This window comes from Apostichopus japonicus, chromosome 17 (genome assembly GCF_037975245.1).
Source record: "Apostichopus japonicus isolate 1M-3 chromosome 17, ASM3797524v1, whole genome shotgun sequence".
Taxonomy (NCBI): domain Eukaryota; kingdom Metazoa; phylum Echinodermata; class Holothuroidea; order Aspidochirotida; family Stichopodidae; genus Apostichopus; species Apostichopus japonicus.
Window position 1 is genome coordinate 35,634,178 of NC_092577.1, and position 17,352 is coordinate 35,651,529.

The following is a 17,352-nucleotide window of genomic DNA, read 5'->3' on the forward strand; positions in this document are numbered from 1 at the left end:
TGCATACAAGTCAATCGATTTTATTGTACGAATGATGTGGAATACTTCAGCGCTTTGGTTCATTTCATTTATTCGAAGAAGCAGTTCCAATGTTAAACTCCTCAAGTTATATTTATAGGATAGAAAATGCTTAACTCGTCAGTTTGTAAAGGATAAATTTATATAATAAAATAGTAAGGAAAGTTGGCAATATATTGATGCGATGACAAATTGAAATGATTATGTTGATATTAAGTTCCACTTCTTTTTGTTTCGTTTCGTGTCGATTATTTGTTTTGCTGCAAAATTAAATAGTACAAGGGCACAAAGTAATAGATACTATTAACAGCAATGAAGTAAAGAGAAGTAAATTAAACTAAAACAAAAACTCTGACGGGCTTGTCGAAGAGTTTCTCTATCTGAAACATGAACCAAAAAGTCAGAAATTAATAGAGAAACAACGAGCAGAGGAACTAAAGAGAGAGAGAGAGAGAGAGAGAGAGAGAGAGAGACAGAGGAAATAAAGCAACCCAATACTTATGTTATGAGACATATCCCGACTTAAAGTTGCTGGATTTGCCACTCAATATCCCAGATGCAATACCAATCATGGGAATAAGAAAGGTGAGTTCACCTTGAGTTGATTTTGTTTGTTGAACATATTCATCCAACCACGTCAACTGACACAATGTTCGCGAACATTGTGTCGGTTGGCGTGGTTGGATGAATATGTTCAACAAACAGAAACAACTCTTTCCAAAAGTTACTATTTCTTGTTGAGTATCTAAAATATAGTTTTATTTTAAATCTGTTCCATATGGATTTAATGTTCATTCCGGTAGCGGCGCAATACGGTAACACGATGGTCACAATCCATACGTTACACACTAGAAGCGCGTTACCATTTTGTAGGAATTTTGATTTGTCACAAGTGTATTCACAAATATTGTACCGAATATCTCCAGGATCATGCGTAACGATCGTGGTCAGCGCTACATTTGAATGATTCGTGTATTTATGATTGTAGTTCCAGGTTAAGAATATTGAGAAACCAAACGCTGAGTTGAACAGAAGAAGATATAACCAAGGTATTATGTTCCTTATCTTCTCGTTAACGGTCACGTACGATAAATTAGCCGCGACATAAACTCTATAGTTTTTCTTGAGTGTCTAAGATCTACATTATTCCCTATATTATTTACTTTGTAATGCACGTGTATGGATAATTCTAACAAATCAATGAAGAAACTCGCTTTCACTTTGTAAGCTCTATTACCCAGGTTCATGACATATTGGTTGACATGTGTTCTTTCATACATCCCGTAATGTGGAAAGAGGAACTACATAAAACTACGTGCTGCTATGAGTCACATATCATGTCTTCGCTTGGACAAAAGGAGAGAATTAGAAACCAATGTTAGTTCTTACAACCGATCTGTAAATATTTTAAACTGCCCTTGTTTCTTGACCTTTACGTGGCAGAAGATATGCTCGACGTGTTATGGTGCAGCATAAAGCATCACTATGTTAAAATATGAATATCACACAATCGGGAACTTAATTGGGCTCTAATTTGAAGGGGCAGAAAACGTGTCGCGCGCAGGATTTCAATATTGTTTTATTTAGTGAATGGGAAGGCGGCTAGGAAAATGATAAAATCTACCGACCGATGTAGGTAATTGTTGAACTTATATAGCACTAAGGCTAGGAGCGAATGAAGGATTGATAAATGAAGTGTTGACGCCGTTTTGCATGTACTGGATCTGGAGGTATTACCCCAGAAAATACTTCAAATACTCTGCGGATATTTTACGTTCAGGGTATGACCTAAATACATTGAACTTCCTCTTATAATGTGTTTGACAGCTTCGACAAGCTATGACAGTGCTATAGCTATTAGTATATAAGTGATGCAGCATACTTCCTCCTATAAGCAACTAATAAAACGGTGATTACGAGGATTCGTTGACTGACAAACACGGAAGTTTCATTTGTGATTAATGTCAGTTAACACAAACGAGACTAGTTGATTTGCTCCGTGTACACAATCAGACAGTATAACACTGTTGGCTACGTGGGGACGTGTGAGGATTTGTTACACTGTTGGCAATGTGATTTTGAGTATTTGTAACACTGTTGGCAATGTGAGTGTGAGGATTTATAACACTGTTGGCAATGTGAGTTTCAGGATTTGTAACACTGTTGGCAATGTTAGTTTCAGGATTTGTAACACTGTTGGCATGTGAGTTTCAGGATTTGTAACACTGTTGGCAATGTTAGTTTCAGGATTTGTAACTTTCGTATTTGAAGAGTGATGTAAAGCGTTACCATTTCCATCAGCTCGCATCCATATATATAGGATTGTGTTCACGACATTATCTCTCGAATATTCCTTTGACGTGTTCGCCAATTCCAGTTTATTTCTAAGTTTAGAATTATATTTCTCCACTTAACGTTAACAATATCATGACCAACATTACGTTATACCGGTAGAGACGGCGTCTTCGATCTTAAATAAAATTAAATATTATTAAAATGAATATCGAAAAGAACCCTTTGTTGCGGAATGACAACCGAAATCCTCGCACTAGTCGGGAGTTTCCCTTATCGCTTGTGATGGTCATGTGGAGCCTTGGATTGATAGACTGGTCATCACCTAAACAGGATATTTTTGGCGATCATCCTTCTTTTGTAGCAGGTAAGGAATACTGCTTTTCAAATAACAGTAATTATAAGTGATATAGTTTTTGCTTTTAATCCATAACTTGTTTAGACATAATAAAACCATAGTTCCTACATGGAATTTTTGAGATAGTTTCTTAAGTTTGCATACAGTTGCCTGCAATAATTTTATATTAACGTCAAATGTTCTTCTTATTTTGATTTTACACAGCAGTCAACGGTAGTAAGTGGAAAAGACGCCTACTCTGTGTCACGTCACGATTGTATCTAACCCTCCTGTTGTCAGTTACTGCCTTGTGTGGATATAAATACCTTGACAAGTACTTCGGCGAGTCGAATCATTTCTTCCACTTTGCTTCTTATTTCATTACTTACTTGCCATTAATGGCTGCGCCTCAACTCATCTGTTTCTTGACAACTATTTGTAGATGGTTTCATAATAATAATAATTTCAGCGACGACAGAGAAGATTATTGGTGGAATGTTCTGAGCGAACCATCCGTTTCAAAACGTTTATATCCGTTCCACTTATCAAAATTACAACCTCCTAAACTCAAGTACCTATTATTCTTCTGTTCATGTGGGATAATTAATATAATTATGGAGACAATTCACTTTTGTATCTACACCAAACCCCCCAAAACCTTGAAAGATGACATATACCAGTCTGGAGAATTCGTTTCCACGATACTCAACATGTGGTTCTTCTCATTATTTTGTTATTTCTTATTCCTTCAACGCTTAGCATTGGAGAGTCATTTTGATCATCTATTATGGTTCGTCAGGAAACACGCAGGTTGCCTAGCTGACTGTCAAACGAAACTGAACGAATGCCTTAGTGACTTTCTCGGAATGAGGAGACTTATTCGACCCTGGATTACCTTTGTAATTTGCTCAACTTGTTTCGGTTTGGCGGTTTGTGTTGCTTGGAACTACAAAGTGATTGGTGAAGAAAAAGCGTACGTTGAAATGTTTACTATATCCGAGGTGAATTGTTCCACGACGAACTTTACAACAACAGCAAAGAGCGGTTTTGGTTACTTAAATGCACTTATATTCACAAATAAATTTACAGTCTTAATTTTGTCCCTTCTATCAGTGGGCGGAACAGACATCGTCAACATTTGGAAGAAATATCTCTTTTATGTCAACATATTATGTTCTCCGAATAACGAACGATTTTGGCGCAAGTTCTCAAAGCTAATGAGAAAATTAGAAGTGAACACGTCTGGAGATACTATTATTGATATGTTGCTACCTGTCCTATTGTTAGCGTTTGGTATACTCGGTATCGATAATTTTGACTTCTGATCCTTTGGTAATTTACATTCTTTAGTTCGTAACTATAAACACAAAACACTTGTAAAATTGCATTTTCCCGTACTATTATAGCAAAGTAGAATTTGTTCAACTTTTGTTAATCCCATGATTTTACATAGAACAATACGGCCGTTGGAAATTAATTTACCAATAACAAATTCAAAATTTAAGGAAATCTTTAATATTCTAAAGTAGAGATCGTCAGATAGTTAAGTTAAGTTGCCTACATCTTACTGCTTAATGCAATATGTTTTCGTAGAATGGAATCCTTAACCTGGGAAATTAATGAATGTTAAAACAATACGATGTTGTTGCATTTTCCCGTACTATTATAGCAAAGTAGAATTTGTTCAACTTTTGTTAATCCCATGATTTTACATAGAACAATACGGCCGTTGGAAATTAATTTACCAATAACAAATTCAAAATTTAAGGAAATCTTTAATATTCTAAAGTAGAGATCGTCAGATAGTTAAGTTAAGTTGCCTACATCTTACTGCTTAATGCAATATGTTTTCGTAGAATGGAATCCTTAACCTGGAAAATTAATGGATGTTAAAACAATACGATGTTGTTGCAGTACTTCTCCTTGTAATTCAATTTCGCTTGGAATGACGACATAATGAGACAAAAAATGATTTGTATTGCTTTCGCGAATTGATGTCGGTGTTGACGACGCCTAGTTATTATTCAGACAGATATATTTGCATATCTCTTTGGGTCGTAACAGCAATGTATATTTAGTCTATTAAGAAATGAATTTCATGTACAAAGTAATGTTAAAATGATGACTTTGTATATAATTTTTGCACAGTATAAGCCAAGTTTGTAAGAAAAGAAATTTACCCGGGTCAACACATAATATGCATCTGACTGACATCTTAAAAATGAAAAATGAAGCTTGTCAAAATTATGATATGGAGTGTGCTTCTTTATGGCCTGGAAGGTTGGACTCTGACTAAAGCAGATGAGAACCGGGTGCTTGCTGCCGAAATGTGGCTATGGAGAAGAATAATGAACATCAGCTGGAAAGAGAAAAGATCGAACAGGAGCATCCTGGAATAACTTGGTGTGAAGAGACAGTTGCTTGGTAAACAGAAAGCTCACTTACCTTGGCCACATCCTCAGAGGAAGCGGTAGTGCATTGACACTCCAAATAATAGAGGGGAAGGTAGAAGGAAAGAGGAAGGCTGGACGTCAAAAGAAGCAGTGGTATGACAACATCAAGGAATGGACAGGATTGAGCCTAGCGCAAGCTAAGCGTCTAGCTCAGAACAGAACTACCTGGAAGGAGGAGATAAGGAGATGCGTCAAACTGGTAGACAATCGTCAGTATTGACGGCGGCCGAAGAAGAAAAAGAAGAAGAAGACATCTTAACTCCGGCGTGTATTTCGTTTCGTGTAGTACAGGTAATTTTTAGTTTCCAATAATTCAACGATTCAAAGTTCAAGGAAACTATTTAGCACTCTGAAGCTTTCAAATTTGTAACGAGTGTTGTACTTTTGAGAGCACAGTTGTTAATTTCCACAGGTTTATGGAATTAATCTTACATTTAGGTGAGTCTAAAGTGTCAAAGAATGACGTTAGGCACAAAATAAAGTTTAATATGTTCCAGACCAGTACAAAGCACTTTTATCATTCTATATTGCATTTTCTACACCACTTTTAATGGCCCTTTAAATATCTGAAGCTCATCAATGAAAGTGTCGGCTCCATTCAGTCTAACACACATACCATCAAAGAAAGTGTCTGTACTATAAAGTCTAACACACAGACCATCAATGAAATATCTGCACCATAAAGTCTAACACACAGACCATCAATGAAAGTGTCTGGACTATAAATTCTAAGACACAGACCATCAATGAAAGTGTCTGGATCATAAAATCTAAGACACAGTCTACCATCAATGAAAGTGTCTGGACTATAAGTTCTAAGACACATACTATCAATGAAAGTGTCTGGACCATAAAGTCTAACACGCAGACCATCAATGAAAGTGTCTGTATACCATAAAGTCTAACACACAGACCATCAATGAAAGTGTCTGGACTATAAAGTCTAACACACAGACCATCAATGAAAGTGTCTGGACTATAAATTCTAACACACAGACCATCAATGAAATATCTGCACCATAAAGTCTAACACACAGACCATCAATGAAATATCTGCACCATAAAGTCTAACACACAGACCATCAATGTAAGTGTCTGGACTATAAGTTCTAAGACACAGACCATCAATGAAAGTGTCTGGACTATAATTTCTAAGACACAGACCATCAATGAAAGTGTCTGGACCATAAAGTGTAACACACAGACCATCAATGAAAGTACCTGGACTATAAAATGTAACGCACAGATGATTTGGTCAGTTCCCAACAACACAAAACACAACGAGAAAGTATAAGACCTTTATGGCTTCAACTAACATGTTTACTATGCATTACTCAGGACAAATGGTCTTGGATGTCGTCATCCAGGGTTACTATGTTGTTCCAAACAAGTTCAAGAACATGTTTTGGAAACTTTATTATAGTTTATGAATAAAATTAATTTGATATTTAAGCATGCACTGAGGAGCCGACGTCATCATCATAACTGACGTCTTAAAGGAACATTCCAGAGACTTAGCATACTTTTAAAGTGAATATCTTAAAAAGCTCGAAAGCTGTAGAACCATTGCTAGCACTAAATTTTCGTTTTGCTTAGACTATGATATATCTGGAATAAAGTGTTGCTTAAAGTCATCTTTTAAAATCTATAGTAGATTTGACACTTACGGGTAACACTTTACCTTACGAAAATACTATGTAACATACTTTCCGTCGATCTCAGTATATTGGGTACCTAATACGTTTTGCAATCACAAACCGAAATGCAAATTTGGAAGTGTCTGGAAGTGTCCAAAGAGTTTCCTTAAACTTGCCCATCTACCTGGGTTATCCTACACTGGCTTTACGATTGACTATTTAATGCGGTCCTTATATGTAAGAAGCAAATTAAATATGACTGAATGAATAAACAAGATAGTTCACTGTAGTACTATTTGTGATCGACGGACAGAATTCTGAATAAATACAAACAAAGTAACAAAATACTACTCTTTATCAGCATCATTTTACCATGGTTAACTATTGTTTTGTTGTAATTGTAACAACTCTTTCCAATTTAATTGTCGGAAATGTTAATGACGGTAGACCATCCAAACTGAAAGATTTCGCACTGTCAGAAAAGCGACGGAAAGGGGATTTATTAAAACCTCGATCTGTATTGTCCATGAACCAAAAAATAAATAAATTAATATATAAACCAGCGACATTTCTCTTCTTTGCAGAATTGGAAGAAAATTCATTTCCACTCAACACGTTAAACTTAAGCTCAATGAATTATTTGCGTCTTGATAAAGAACCCTTAGCACGAGAAATGAAATAGATATCTTGTGAATTGATTTAAGACCTAATGTTACACTGGGGTTGGTATGTCATAATCCAACAGAAAGGGGAAATATGTGAGCGCTAGCGACTATATATACTTCCCGAGTATAATGATATGAAGCATGACAACATATTTTAGTGATATGTTTTGCTATCTGATGGATGTCTTAACTCATATTGGAATTTGTACAAGGAAGAAACACGTTCATTATCGATTCCTAAATGTGTTAAGTTTAATTTAAATAAGATCACACTTTTCTTATTCTTCAATGCTCTAATACAAACCCAATCAGTTAAATGGTATATTAAGTACTTTTATATAAACCAAAGAAAACGAAATGTCAAAAGATATTTTTAAACAGATAGGAGAAGTAAACATAGTACATGGGGAAGAAACTGTTACTGTTTAGCACCCTCTATTATGTCATTTCGTCAACGATGTGTTCGTTTTCCGCTACTATTAGTGGTAATTTGATTGTTGCTTCATTTTTAATATGGATTATATATGATTTATGTATATTTTCATCGTGGCCACATTTACCTGAACCCGGAAAAGGCTTTTGTATTTAAAGAACATATTTCGTTGGTGAATGATTGGAGTAGTGCAATGATTCGTCACTAACGAAGAGGATAAGTTCCTCTTTCACTTTAATCTGTCAATTGAATATAAGGTTCACTATGCCACGTTCTCTGAGAAATGTTCTTGCTACGCAGCGAGAAAGCCCAAGCATCCAAAGACTGTGCATCCACAGTGAAATAAACATGCTTTGTTATGTTCTGTTTGGTAAGTCTTTCGTAACAGAAGCCAGCTTGCAGCAAATTAGTTTTTGTTTACGTTCTGTTGAAGTACTGACATAATATTTGTTATATCGAGATATATAACAGCGTCAGTCTGTAGGCTTCGTCTCCTCCAGTTTCCCTTAAAGGCTATCATGTGAGTATACTCGACCTACCTGTCATACAAACACATACCTATGATATTATTCGTAAAGCATCGACACTATATTAATAAAGAAGTGTCAACGCATATATACAATACAATAAAACAGCCTATTACAATGTTAAGCAACTCAATAATTTGCGAAGGCTATTAATAACAATAATATTATCTTTATATATTTCTATTTTGGAAAAGCATCTGTATTGCTGAAAGGTGTTCCTAAAGTTTCATGCTAGGATTACACAGGTGTGAGGATTTTCCTTTCTGTATAAATGCTATCACTAAATTACTGGGCTGATCTCTGCTCTTGGTAGAGTTGTTTGAAGGTAATTCGTTTCGGCTAGGAAACATCAATGTTACCGAGCCCCATGCTGTGTGGCGCGTGTCACGTGATGTGTGTGCGTGAGTGTGTATAAGAATCCTAGATGAGAGAAATGTTTAACTAGTCTACTTCCTTGTTCATTGTATATCCCTTTCACTTCCTGATTAGCCAATGTACATGGCACGGTCAGTTTGTACTGATGGATCAAATTACATTTACTTTTTTAGTAAGTATGTGTTATTACACGTCATGCAGAATGTATTTAATTATTAAGAATTAATTTATTTTCACCTCGGAAATCGCGAGACTACAAAACAAGTTGTAAATTAAATAGTTCTTCAAAGAATTAATTCCTGCTTTGGAACAGGAATGGAAAAGGCAGAGATGGATACCAACGGCGAAGGACATCTTTTCAATTCGAGACAATTTTCAGTAAACTATGATAATGAAGAGATCAGGAATGTGAACAACTGTTTAAAAGCTTTAATGTGGCTCCATGGCGTTGTGACTTGGCCGTTGTCTACAGGGACCACTTCTTCTCCCATGTTTGGTGATAACGGTAAATTTAAGTATTTTTTCTTTTAATGTAAAACGTTCACGTGACAAAGAAGGACTGAGAATAAGAAAACATTATCATTGAAAGAACTAATAAAGTAATGATCCGTTTGGTTTAATGTTAAGTGAAATATTAATAGTAAATGTTTATTTGTCATTTATTATCACTTTGGTAATCAGGTTAATGATATCATAGTTTAATTACCTCTATTAAAATACCAATATTGTCTAGGAATGATACAACATACGAAGAGAGGAGTGTGTGATCAACCCTCGCCTGTTATCAGGGAAAGTAAAACAAGGCAAAATATATAGATACAAACATTAATAAAGAATACATGTGTGTTTCCTCAATGAAGTTATACACTATCATAAAGCTATTTTAATATATTTTGGCTTCCTTCATCTGTGTTATGAACTACGTTCAAAATGATCGGTTAGCATAGTAATATGTCACTACCCGAAAGGTATCGGTAAACAGGTGTTACTGTAATGAACAAGGATGAGCATTCAGTTTTTTTAATAGAATATTATTAGAAATCAAGAAGATTATTCTTATGCATTTGTCTCAGAGCTCACGTGGTTTGGTGACTCATCGCCAAAAGAAAACATTTATGTTTTTATCAATTTAGTAATGTTTAGACGATAGGTGTTTGATTTCATGCTTCGTAATTTTATCCGAATGCAGCGTTGCCCGTCAAATGATAACACGAATATTTACTTTGTTTTAAACTTCCTCAGACAATTTTATTTTAATTTTCCAGATAAAAAGAGGTGGAAGGAACGATTAACGTTCATCTCCTCGTTGATCTCTCTCGTGATTTTAACATTTGCGTCTACGGTAGCTCTACTATTGTACTTATACTGTTATTTCGGAAAGATTGACCATTTCTTACGTTTTGTGTCATACCAATGCTACTGGCCATCACTGATGTCAGCCCAGATAATATGCTTGGCATCTTTAATCAAGAACCAGGTGGGAAAGCGAAGGAATATCTCATGGGTAAAAGTGTTTAGCGGAAAATGTTGTGCAAGGATAATGTCAACTTTTACATCCAATCCTGGGACGGTTCCTTTACCAAAGTTCTCGGCATTCCTGATCTTATACCTGTTAGTTCCAACAGTTCATTCCGCACTCAAGTTAACATTCTTTATGAAACTGAAGACAGAATGTCGAAATTTCCCACAATATCTTTGGTTAATTTCTGAAATTTCAGTTGCCTACTTTTTTTCAATGTTTTGCTACTTTTTATATTTGCATCGCATTAACCTTGAGCGTGAGAGCGAGGTTGCCTCGAAGTTCATCCAACAGCACGTTGGAGAGTTTGACGAATGTATTTCCACGGTAAAAACATTCTTCAGAGAATACTACCAGCTTAGAAAGATATTGTTACCATGGCTCAATTTCGTTATTTTCAATTCAACATTTGGACTGACTGTGTTTTTTACGTGGAATTTTAATGAAATCGTAATACCCTCAACTGCCACTTCTATGCCCATTACAGATTCGTATGTTCCTTTTCATCCCAATGAACGGGCAATGTGCAGTTACACGTGTGATCGGGAACACTTTTTGCATGAAGATAACTTTTTAGTCCTCTATAATTCATTCGTCTTATGGAGACATGTCATGATCGCCATTTTACCATACTACGCTGCAAATGCCTTGGACATCAAATACGTGTGGACAGATTTCAAAATGAAACTCAAATTCATGCATTCGAGAAGAGAGAGAATGTTCTGGAAGGATCTGTCTATTTATATTGATAGTTTACATCCCAATACAACAGTTGACACCATTAATAGTTTTATTTTCCCTATTATTGGGTTCGCATCTGGATTTTTAAGCGGAAAACAGCGAGACTTCTAGTCCGTTATAAAGTAGCAAAACCTTTATGTTCTTCGGTCTTGTTGATTTAGAGAAACATTTTCAGCAGAGAAAAACGTAATCTGTGCAAATCAAAGAAACCGCTAGCTTGATCGAATACAAACATTAATTAAGGATATGCTATTTACGTGTTAATGCATTCTACGGAACTGATTGTTTATAGCATGTCAACTTGTTGGGTACATCAATACCGGAATTATGACAAGAAACAACATTAGTTGTTTACATCGAGTTGGGTGTTTTCGTTTTAAGGTTTTGCCTACTAGCAAATGGTTTTTAATATTGCGATATATTTATATCAATAAATAAGCTAATTTATATGTTTCATTTCACTGTTTTAAGTTGAACTATAAACCAATGGATACTCATGAAAAAGTTATATATTTTTTGGTTTTAGATTCTCACTCCGTTATTAATGTCTATTTCGTGCGAACAGCCAAGAGGTTTATTTCTAAGAACTACAAAAATGTATTTCTCGTTTATGATACGAATCCATATATAGTATTCCTGAAAATGTCTGAAGGAATAGAACTTGTTTTTAATTATACTTTACTCTAACCTACCGTCGATCTTATTGTAACATTTTCAACACTTTCTCTGTGTCACTTATATCAGACAGTTTACTTTACTACTATATTACTGAAAGTTTTGCCGAAGGATGTTACATAGGAAATAACATTCGGGTTTCTACTACCTAGCTCAGAAGTTATAAGAGATATAAAAATCAGCATATGATGTTATCAGACGAATGAAAGTGGAAGTCTACCTAGACTAATTAGACTTAACTTTGTACCACAATAAGACAAGTCGTGTAAAAGGATAGCTTTAACGTGACACTGTATTTTGTTGTTACGGTGTGTGTGTTGGCAAGTATTGCGTCGTACAATACTTCGATCTATCAGGCCACTGCAGTTTAATCATTAATATATTGAACCCATAAAAACGGTAACAAGTTATGTTTTGTATTTCACTTTTGTTTTAGAATATTATGCTAACATCAACAAAGAAAAAGATGTTTTTATTAAAAAAATATGTAAATTAATGAATTACCCTCTCCCTTTATTCACCTTTTTTGTTTTCGGAGTATGCTGTTAAGAATCTCAGATTATTGATATTAGGGAAATAAAAGACCGAGATATTCGATGGCAAACAATGTAGAGCTCATATAGAAGAGTAAAATATACGACACTGTTAGTTAAAACTCATATCTCAATATCTTGTCCCTACCTTTTGACAAAGGTACGTTTGCAGTGATTGCAGTCTTTCCCCTGTGGTTAGAATTGCATTAAAATGAAACCCCTTTGTAGAAATGTTATTCTTCTTTGTGGATAAATAATTGATACATTAAGAAAAAAACAAAAATATAATTTCAGCTCACTTGTCATTCATGATAACATAATTGTATTCTGCTGTTTGTGAGATCATTTACAAATGTCGCCAAATTAAAAAAAAATCACATCAGAATAGAAATTCTTATTAGAATGCGATTTTAAATTAAATCAGTAAACAATAAAACAAAACATGATAAAAACTCTAGTAACTAAATTAGTCTTCACATTTAATCGTTTCAACTGTGTTTAAATGTAAAGGTCAACGCAAGAGCGATTTTTTTGCTCGCTGTGAGCAAACCTTACACGGTATGGAAGATACAGTGAACTATGATTGGAATCCCCAGTAAAGAAATAGACATGTGGGGATCAACACCAAGGGCTGCATATAGTTCAGATCACAGGGCTTGTAAAGTGGGCCCACTTTTTATACAATATTCAATAACAATAATAATCAATAACACATTCAGCAGTTATTTTTACAACGCTTAGGCGACCATAAATGTGGCAAAGGCAAGTGCAGCTTATGGAGTACTACTTACACGTCAGGTGGATTGCAGTTCCACATTTAACGCAAATTTGGAATCTTTTTAAGTTAGAAAGTCATTTTAGATGGGAACACCGTAGATTGCTCTTGGATGAAAGACCCACCTTAGTATGACCCTGTTGCTAAGCATCATTGCTTCAAATGCCATCGCCTTTATCCACTCGGCAAATGCACCGGCCCCATTGTAGCCAAAAATTTATTTGCTCTTTTCAAGTTTATCACTTACCAATCAGCTTCTGTTTAGCATAAGTTTAAGGATCTTCTTTTAAGGCAAAATAAAAATATTTAGATCAGTTAATGAGCATATAGTTATGTCACATCACAGTGAACCCACATAAAGTTTATTCTCAGCCTTGAAAGTGGTTTCCACTTAGTATACCGCATACCACTCCAAACAATGGTATCACAAACGTCGGAACGGTCGAGGACGCTTTATCGGTGCGAAGGTTTTTGACAAACTTTCTTATGTACTCATTGTCCTTTACGTTATCAGTAGAATACATCATATTGACTTTAATTTGAAAATCATCCCAAATGTATCGTAAATCCATTCCACCAACAACTACCAACCCCAAAAGAACAACCATAATTTTCTCTCCAACTACCATCAATTCAAACGGAATTAAGTGGTTCGTAGTTTCTGTTGTAGTTGAGTTTTCACCGCATTTAATCTCGCATATCCAGTTGTGGTTTTTCCAGGCCAGAGTTCCCATCTCTAATGGAGCCATTTCAGAAGCATTATCGCTGCTAGAAGAATTCGAACCCCAAGTCAAAAATACCGTAATTCCGAACGAGGTGCTAAAAATGATCACATTTAACAGGGGAAATAGCAACCTTCGGAGCTCCAAATATGTCTTAAATACGGATCGTACTCTCTTCAGACACTCGGATTGACTTTGACTGTTACTTTCAATGAAGAATAAGGTGCGCTTACTTTCAGCCTGTAACGCTTTACGATTCAAATATAGGAAGTAACAGAATGTACAATAGAAGTAAATGTTGGAGATATTTGATACGGTACAAATGTACTCAGTAAAATGACGGCAATCGGCATCCTGATTAAACAAACAATATATCTCTAAGACCGTATTAAAGATTGCTGTCCCATAAAATAACAAACATACGCCAATTTTTGGCAACTTACCGGTGCTTTGAAAGTTTCCATTGTAAAATTTTTGCCAAAAACTTGTTTCGCTAAACAAATTTGTCCATGTCAAATCCGTCGTCAAATTCTTTTGTCCATATCGATTTTGATAGTTAGCGAAAATGCTCAAAAATTGTACCGAGGTGATGACAGGCCAATAAAACAACACGAAGGATGTGTATCGTAAGAATTCTTTCCAATGGTGGAAAACACATTGAGTGTACCAGAACATAGTGAAAATCGAAGCAGAGATCAACAGGAGAATAGAACACATATAGGAAAAATACAATATTCGTTGTCGTCGCCGGTTAAGACCTACAAGATGGAAAAATATTAGAAAGTGATTCCAAATAAAACATAGCAAATAACCACATGTGTCCGTATGTAGGAATCAAATATTCGAAGGCGATGAACAGACGTCAGTTTTGGTATTCGCTTTATAATGGTACATTTGTTAACAAAATATATCTTATTGCATGGCAACTGTCAAGCTTTCAGGAAAGTCAATTCAAGTCATATTTAATCGAATAAAATCTCGAAAACATTATAAATTGTTTTGATATGATGGCTTTTCTTATAGTTTGAAATATATTCGTTTAAAGTTTAAAAAAAAAAAAAAAATATTTATTAAAAGACCATGACTAGTTCTCAAGTTTTCATCGGAATCTTGGCCACCAAAGCAACTGGAAGATCCAAATTATGTTTCGGTTTATTTGGATACAAGAAACTGACGGTGGCAATGGAAGTTTGACTTGATTTATACTTTTGTGGGTAACTTTCTATTCTTAATGACAGAAGTATTACAACTCGGTATCAGTTTGTTTGTTGTATGTGTGAGGTTTGGTTTGGTTAAGAGTTTGCTTACATATATTTGCGCCAGTTTCGAAATGAAAACTCCATCATCCAATATATACATGAACATATATTGTGTCTTCACTATCAAGCTTGACTCGAAGAGAGTAAGCTCTTTAAATTGAAATAACATTTTCGTTAGTATGAGGCTGGTGAAAACTTCTCAGCTTAATTTTCTTGAAACAACCGTAACCGTATTAATTTACCTCATCATTATTATACTTGAGTTCGTTTATGATTTACCTTCACTGCATATATATTTTGAACACAAACACATTAGAAAACTAATAATTTATTAGATATTTTAAATCATATATTCACAAACTATATTACGGTATATCACTATAACAACGATAGATTAACGCATATGGAAGGAATTAATGCAAAGGGACATAACTGAAAATGGAAGGAAATGGATTTATTATGCTGTATAAAGACTTCCCTTTTAAACAGGCAATTTGTGTAATATCACAGTAGAACATTCCATAGTTTACTTATAATGTATATGAACAACATGTATAGAGTGATACATAACTTCCGATATAAGCTTTCACTATGATATAGTTATATAGAATATGTACATAGATGGAACATTGTACAACACACTGAATCATACTTTAAGGGTCCCATATATTCGTTCAGTAAATACAGATCTTGAGACCTATACAATTTACTTAACGGAGGATTGTTCTATGTTTGTCATTTGAAAAGGTACAAGTTGCAACTTACAAATAGGAAGAGCGAATCATTGTAACTTACCTTTTAATCCGTTTCTATCAGCACCTGTACTCCAGGTTTTAACTGACGCAGACCTTTCGATTATACCCAAGTACCATGTCAGTATTCTCCACACAAATAGCCATCTCTTTTCATATCGAGTACCGTTACTTCCAAGGAGCGTTTTGTCCAGTAAGCTTTGGTTTTCCATCGCAAATACCTTCCTTCTCACCTCAACCTTGGTTTCCATGTCATAGCAAACCAACATCTACAATTGTGTGGAGATCTAAATAACTACTGAACATATATATCTAGCAGAACTTCATGTTCGATCCTATTTTCCTTTATTTAATAATTTAAGTAACGACACAGTATGCGTAAATAATGACGAATTCCCAATAGAGTGTACGATTTCAGTTTCACGTGCGGCATGTATGCAGTTTACTTTTCGCGACCTCTGTTTCGATCATAGTTTCTGTTGCAAGTAAATATCAAACGTTAATATAATTAAAGTGTAAACTAAGCTGAGGGCTCTATAAAGTTAACGATTTGAATATTTTTTTATTTTTTATAAAATCTTGCTGTATAGATTTACTACTGTGAATTGTCAAAATCAACCTTAGTAACCTGTTAATCACAGAATTTAATTTTAGACTTCGCATGTACATCAACCGACAATACGTCTTTTGAAATATGGCCATCCACCTCTACCCCCCCCCCCCCCAAAAACCACACATAAATAAAATCAAAAAATAACAAATAAAAACCAATAAAAGTTCTCTCTGTTTATAGTGATTTGGGTGACTCATTGACAGCATTTTGGGCTCAACTTCAGGTAAAGTATCCAGTGAGCATTGAAAAGAAATGTTACAATATGACGAAGGGTACACATTTTTAAGGAAAGTGAAGATGCGATTTTATTTCAGAGAGCAAAACAAAATCACCTTAAAACGTCCTGACACAATGAACCCTCTATGTATTCTGTTCCATAAATTCCATTGTTGAAATGATTTTAATTAAACAGAAGCAATGGATGATGCACGTCCGTTAAACTTAATAAAAGCCATGCATGATGAGATCATGTTGATTCTTATGTTGTTTCAGATCTAAGCAAAGTGTGGACATAACAATTCCCTGTTGTGGGAGACTATATTACTATGAGGTAATGTATCCAAATTGTTGATTGGTTGAATCACAACACACCTGCAGGAATATCACTATTAATTAACAGATTGCTCCAAAGAGCCAATTACAAGTGCAGCATAATTTCCAAGAAAGCACCGCCTATAGGCGTGCCGTCTAGAAATGAACACCTGCGTTCTAAAAACATCGTACAGTTCTAGAAGGATGAAAAGTAGGTCACAGAACAAAAGAAAACAGACAAGGATAAACACTCTACCACTTATATAGTACATCTAAGTACTATCTTCGAAGTGACTACAATGGAATTAACAAACGTTGCAGAATCAATTACATTATATGCCGTAAAATTCATCATAGTATTATTCATGACATTGTTCCTGGTAAATTTGTTTTGAATAAGGCAGCACATTATGTTTCTTATCTGTTCGTTAACTGTCACATACGATACTACATAAATTAGCCGCTACATGAAGTTTAGTTTTTCTTAAGCATCTA

The 17,352-nt window shown here is 35.0% G+C and overlaps 1 protein-coding gene across 5 annotated transcripts in view; it reads left to right on the top strand.

The window, feature by feature from the left end:
- The first annotated feature begins 1,862 nt into the window (after nucleotides 1-1,862).
- Nucleotides 1,863-17,352, top strand: part of LOC139984668 (uncharacterized) — a 41,249-nt gene continuing 25,759 nt past the window's right edge. The window contains exons 1-4 of one of the 5 annotated variants that reach the window (XM_071998669.1): nucleotides 1,863-2,677; nucleotides 2,876-8,205; nucleotides 9,051-9,242; nucleotides 10,003-12,180. In XM_071998669.1, the coding sequence (XP_071854770.1) occupies nucleotides 8,100-8,205; nucleotides 9,051-9,242; nucleotides 10,003-11,108 (1,404 nt within the window). In that variant the 5' untranslated portion in view covers nucleotides 1,863-2,677; nucleotides 2,876-8,099 and the 3' untranslated portion in view covers nucleotides 11,109-12,180. Of the gene's footprint in view, nucleotides 2,678-2,872; nucleotides 8,206-9,050; nucleotides 9,243-9,979; nucleotides 12,181-17,352 lie in introns of those variants that run through there. The other 4 variants (XM_071998667.1, XM_071998670.1, XR_011799138.1 and 1 more) reach the window with 4 other exon arrangements.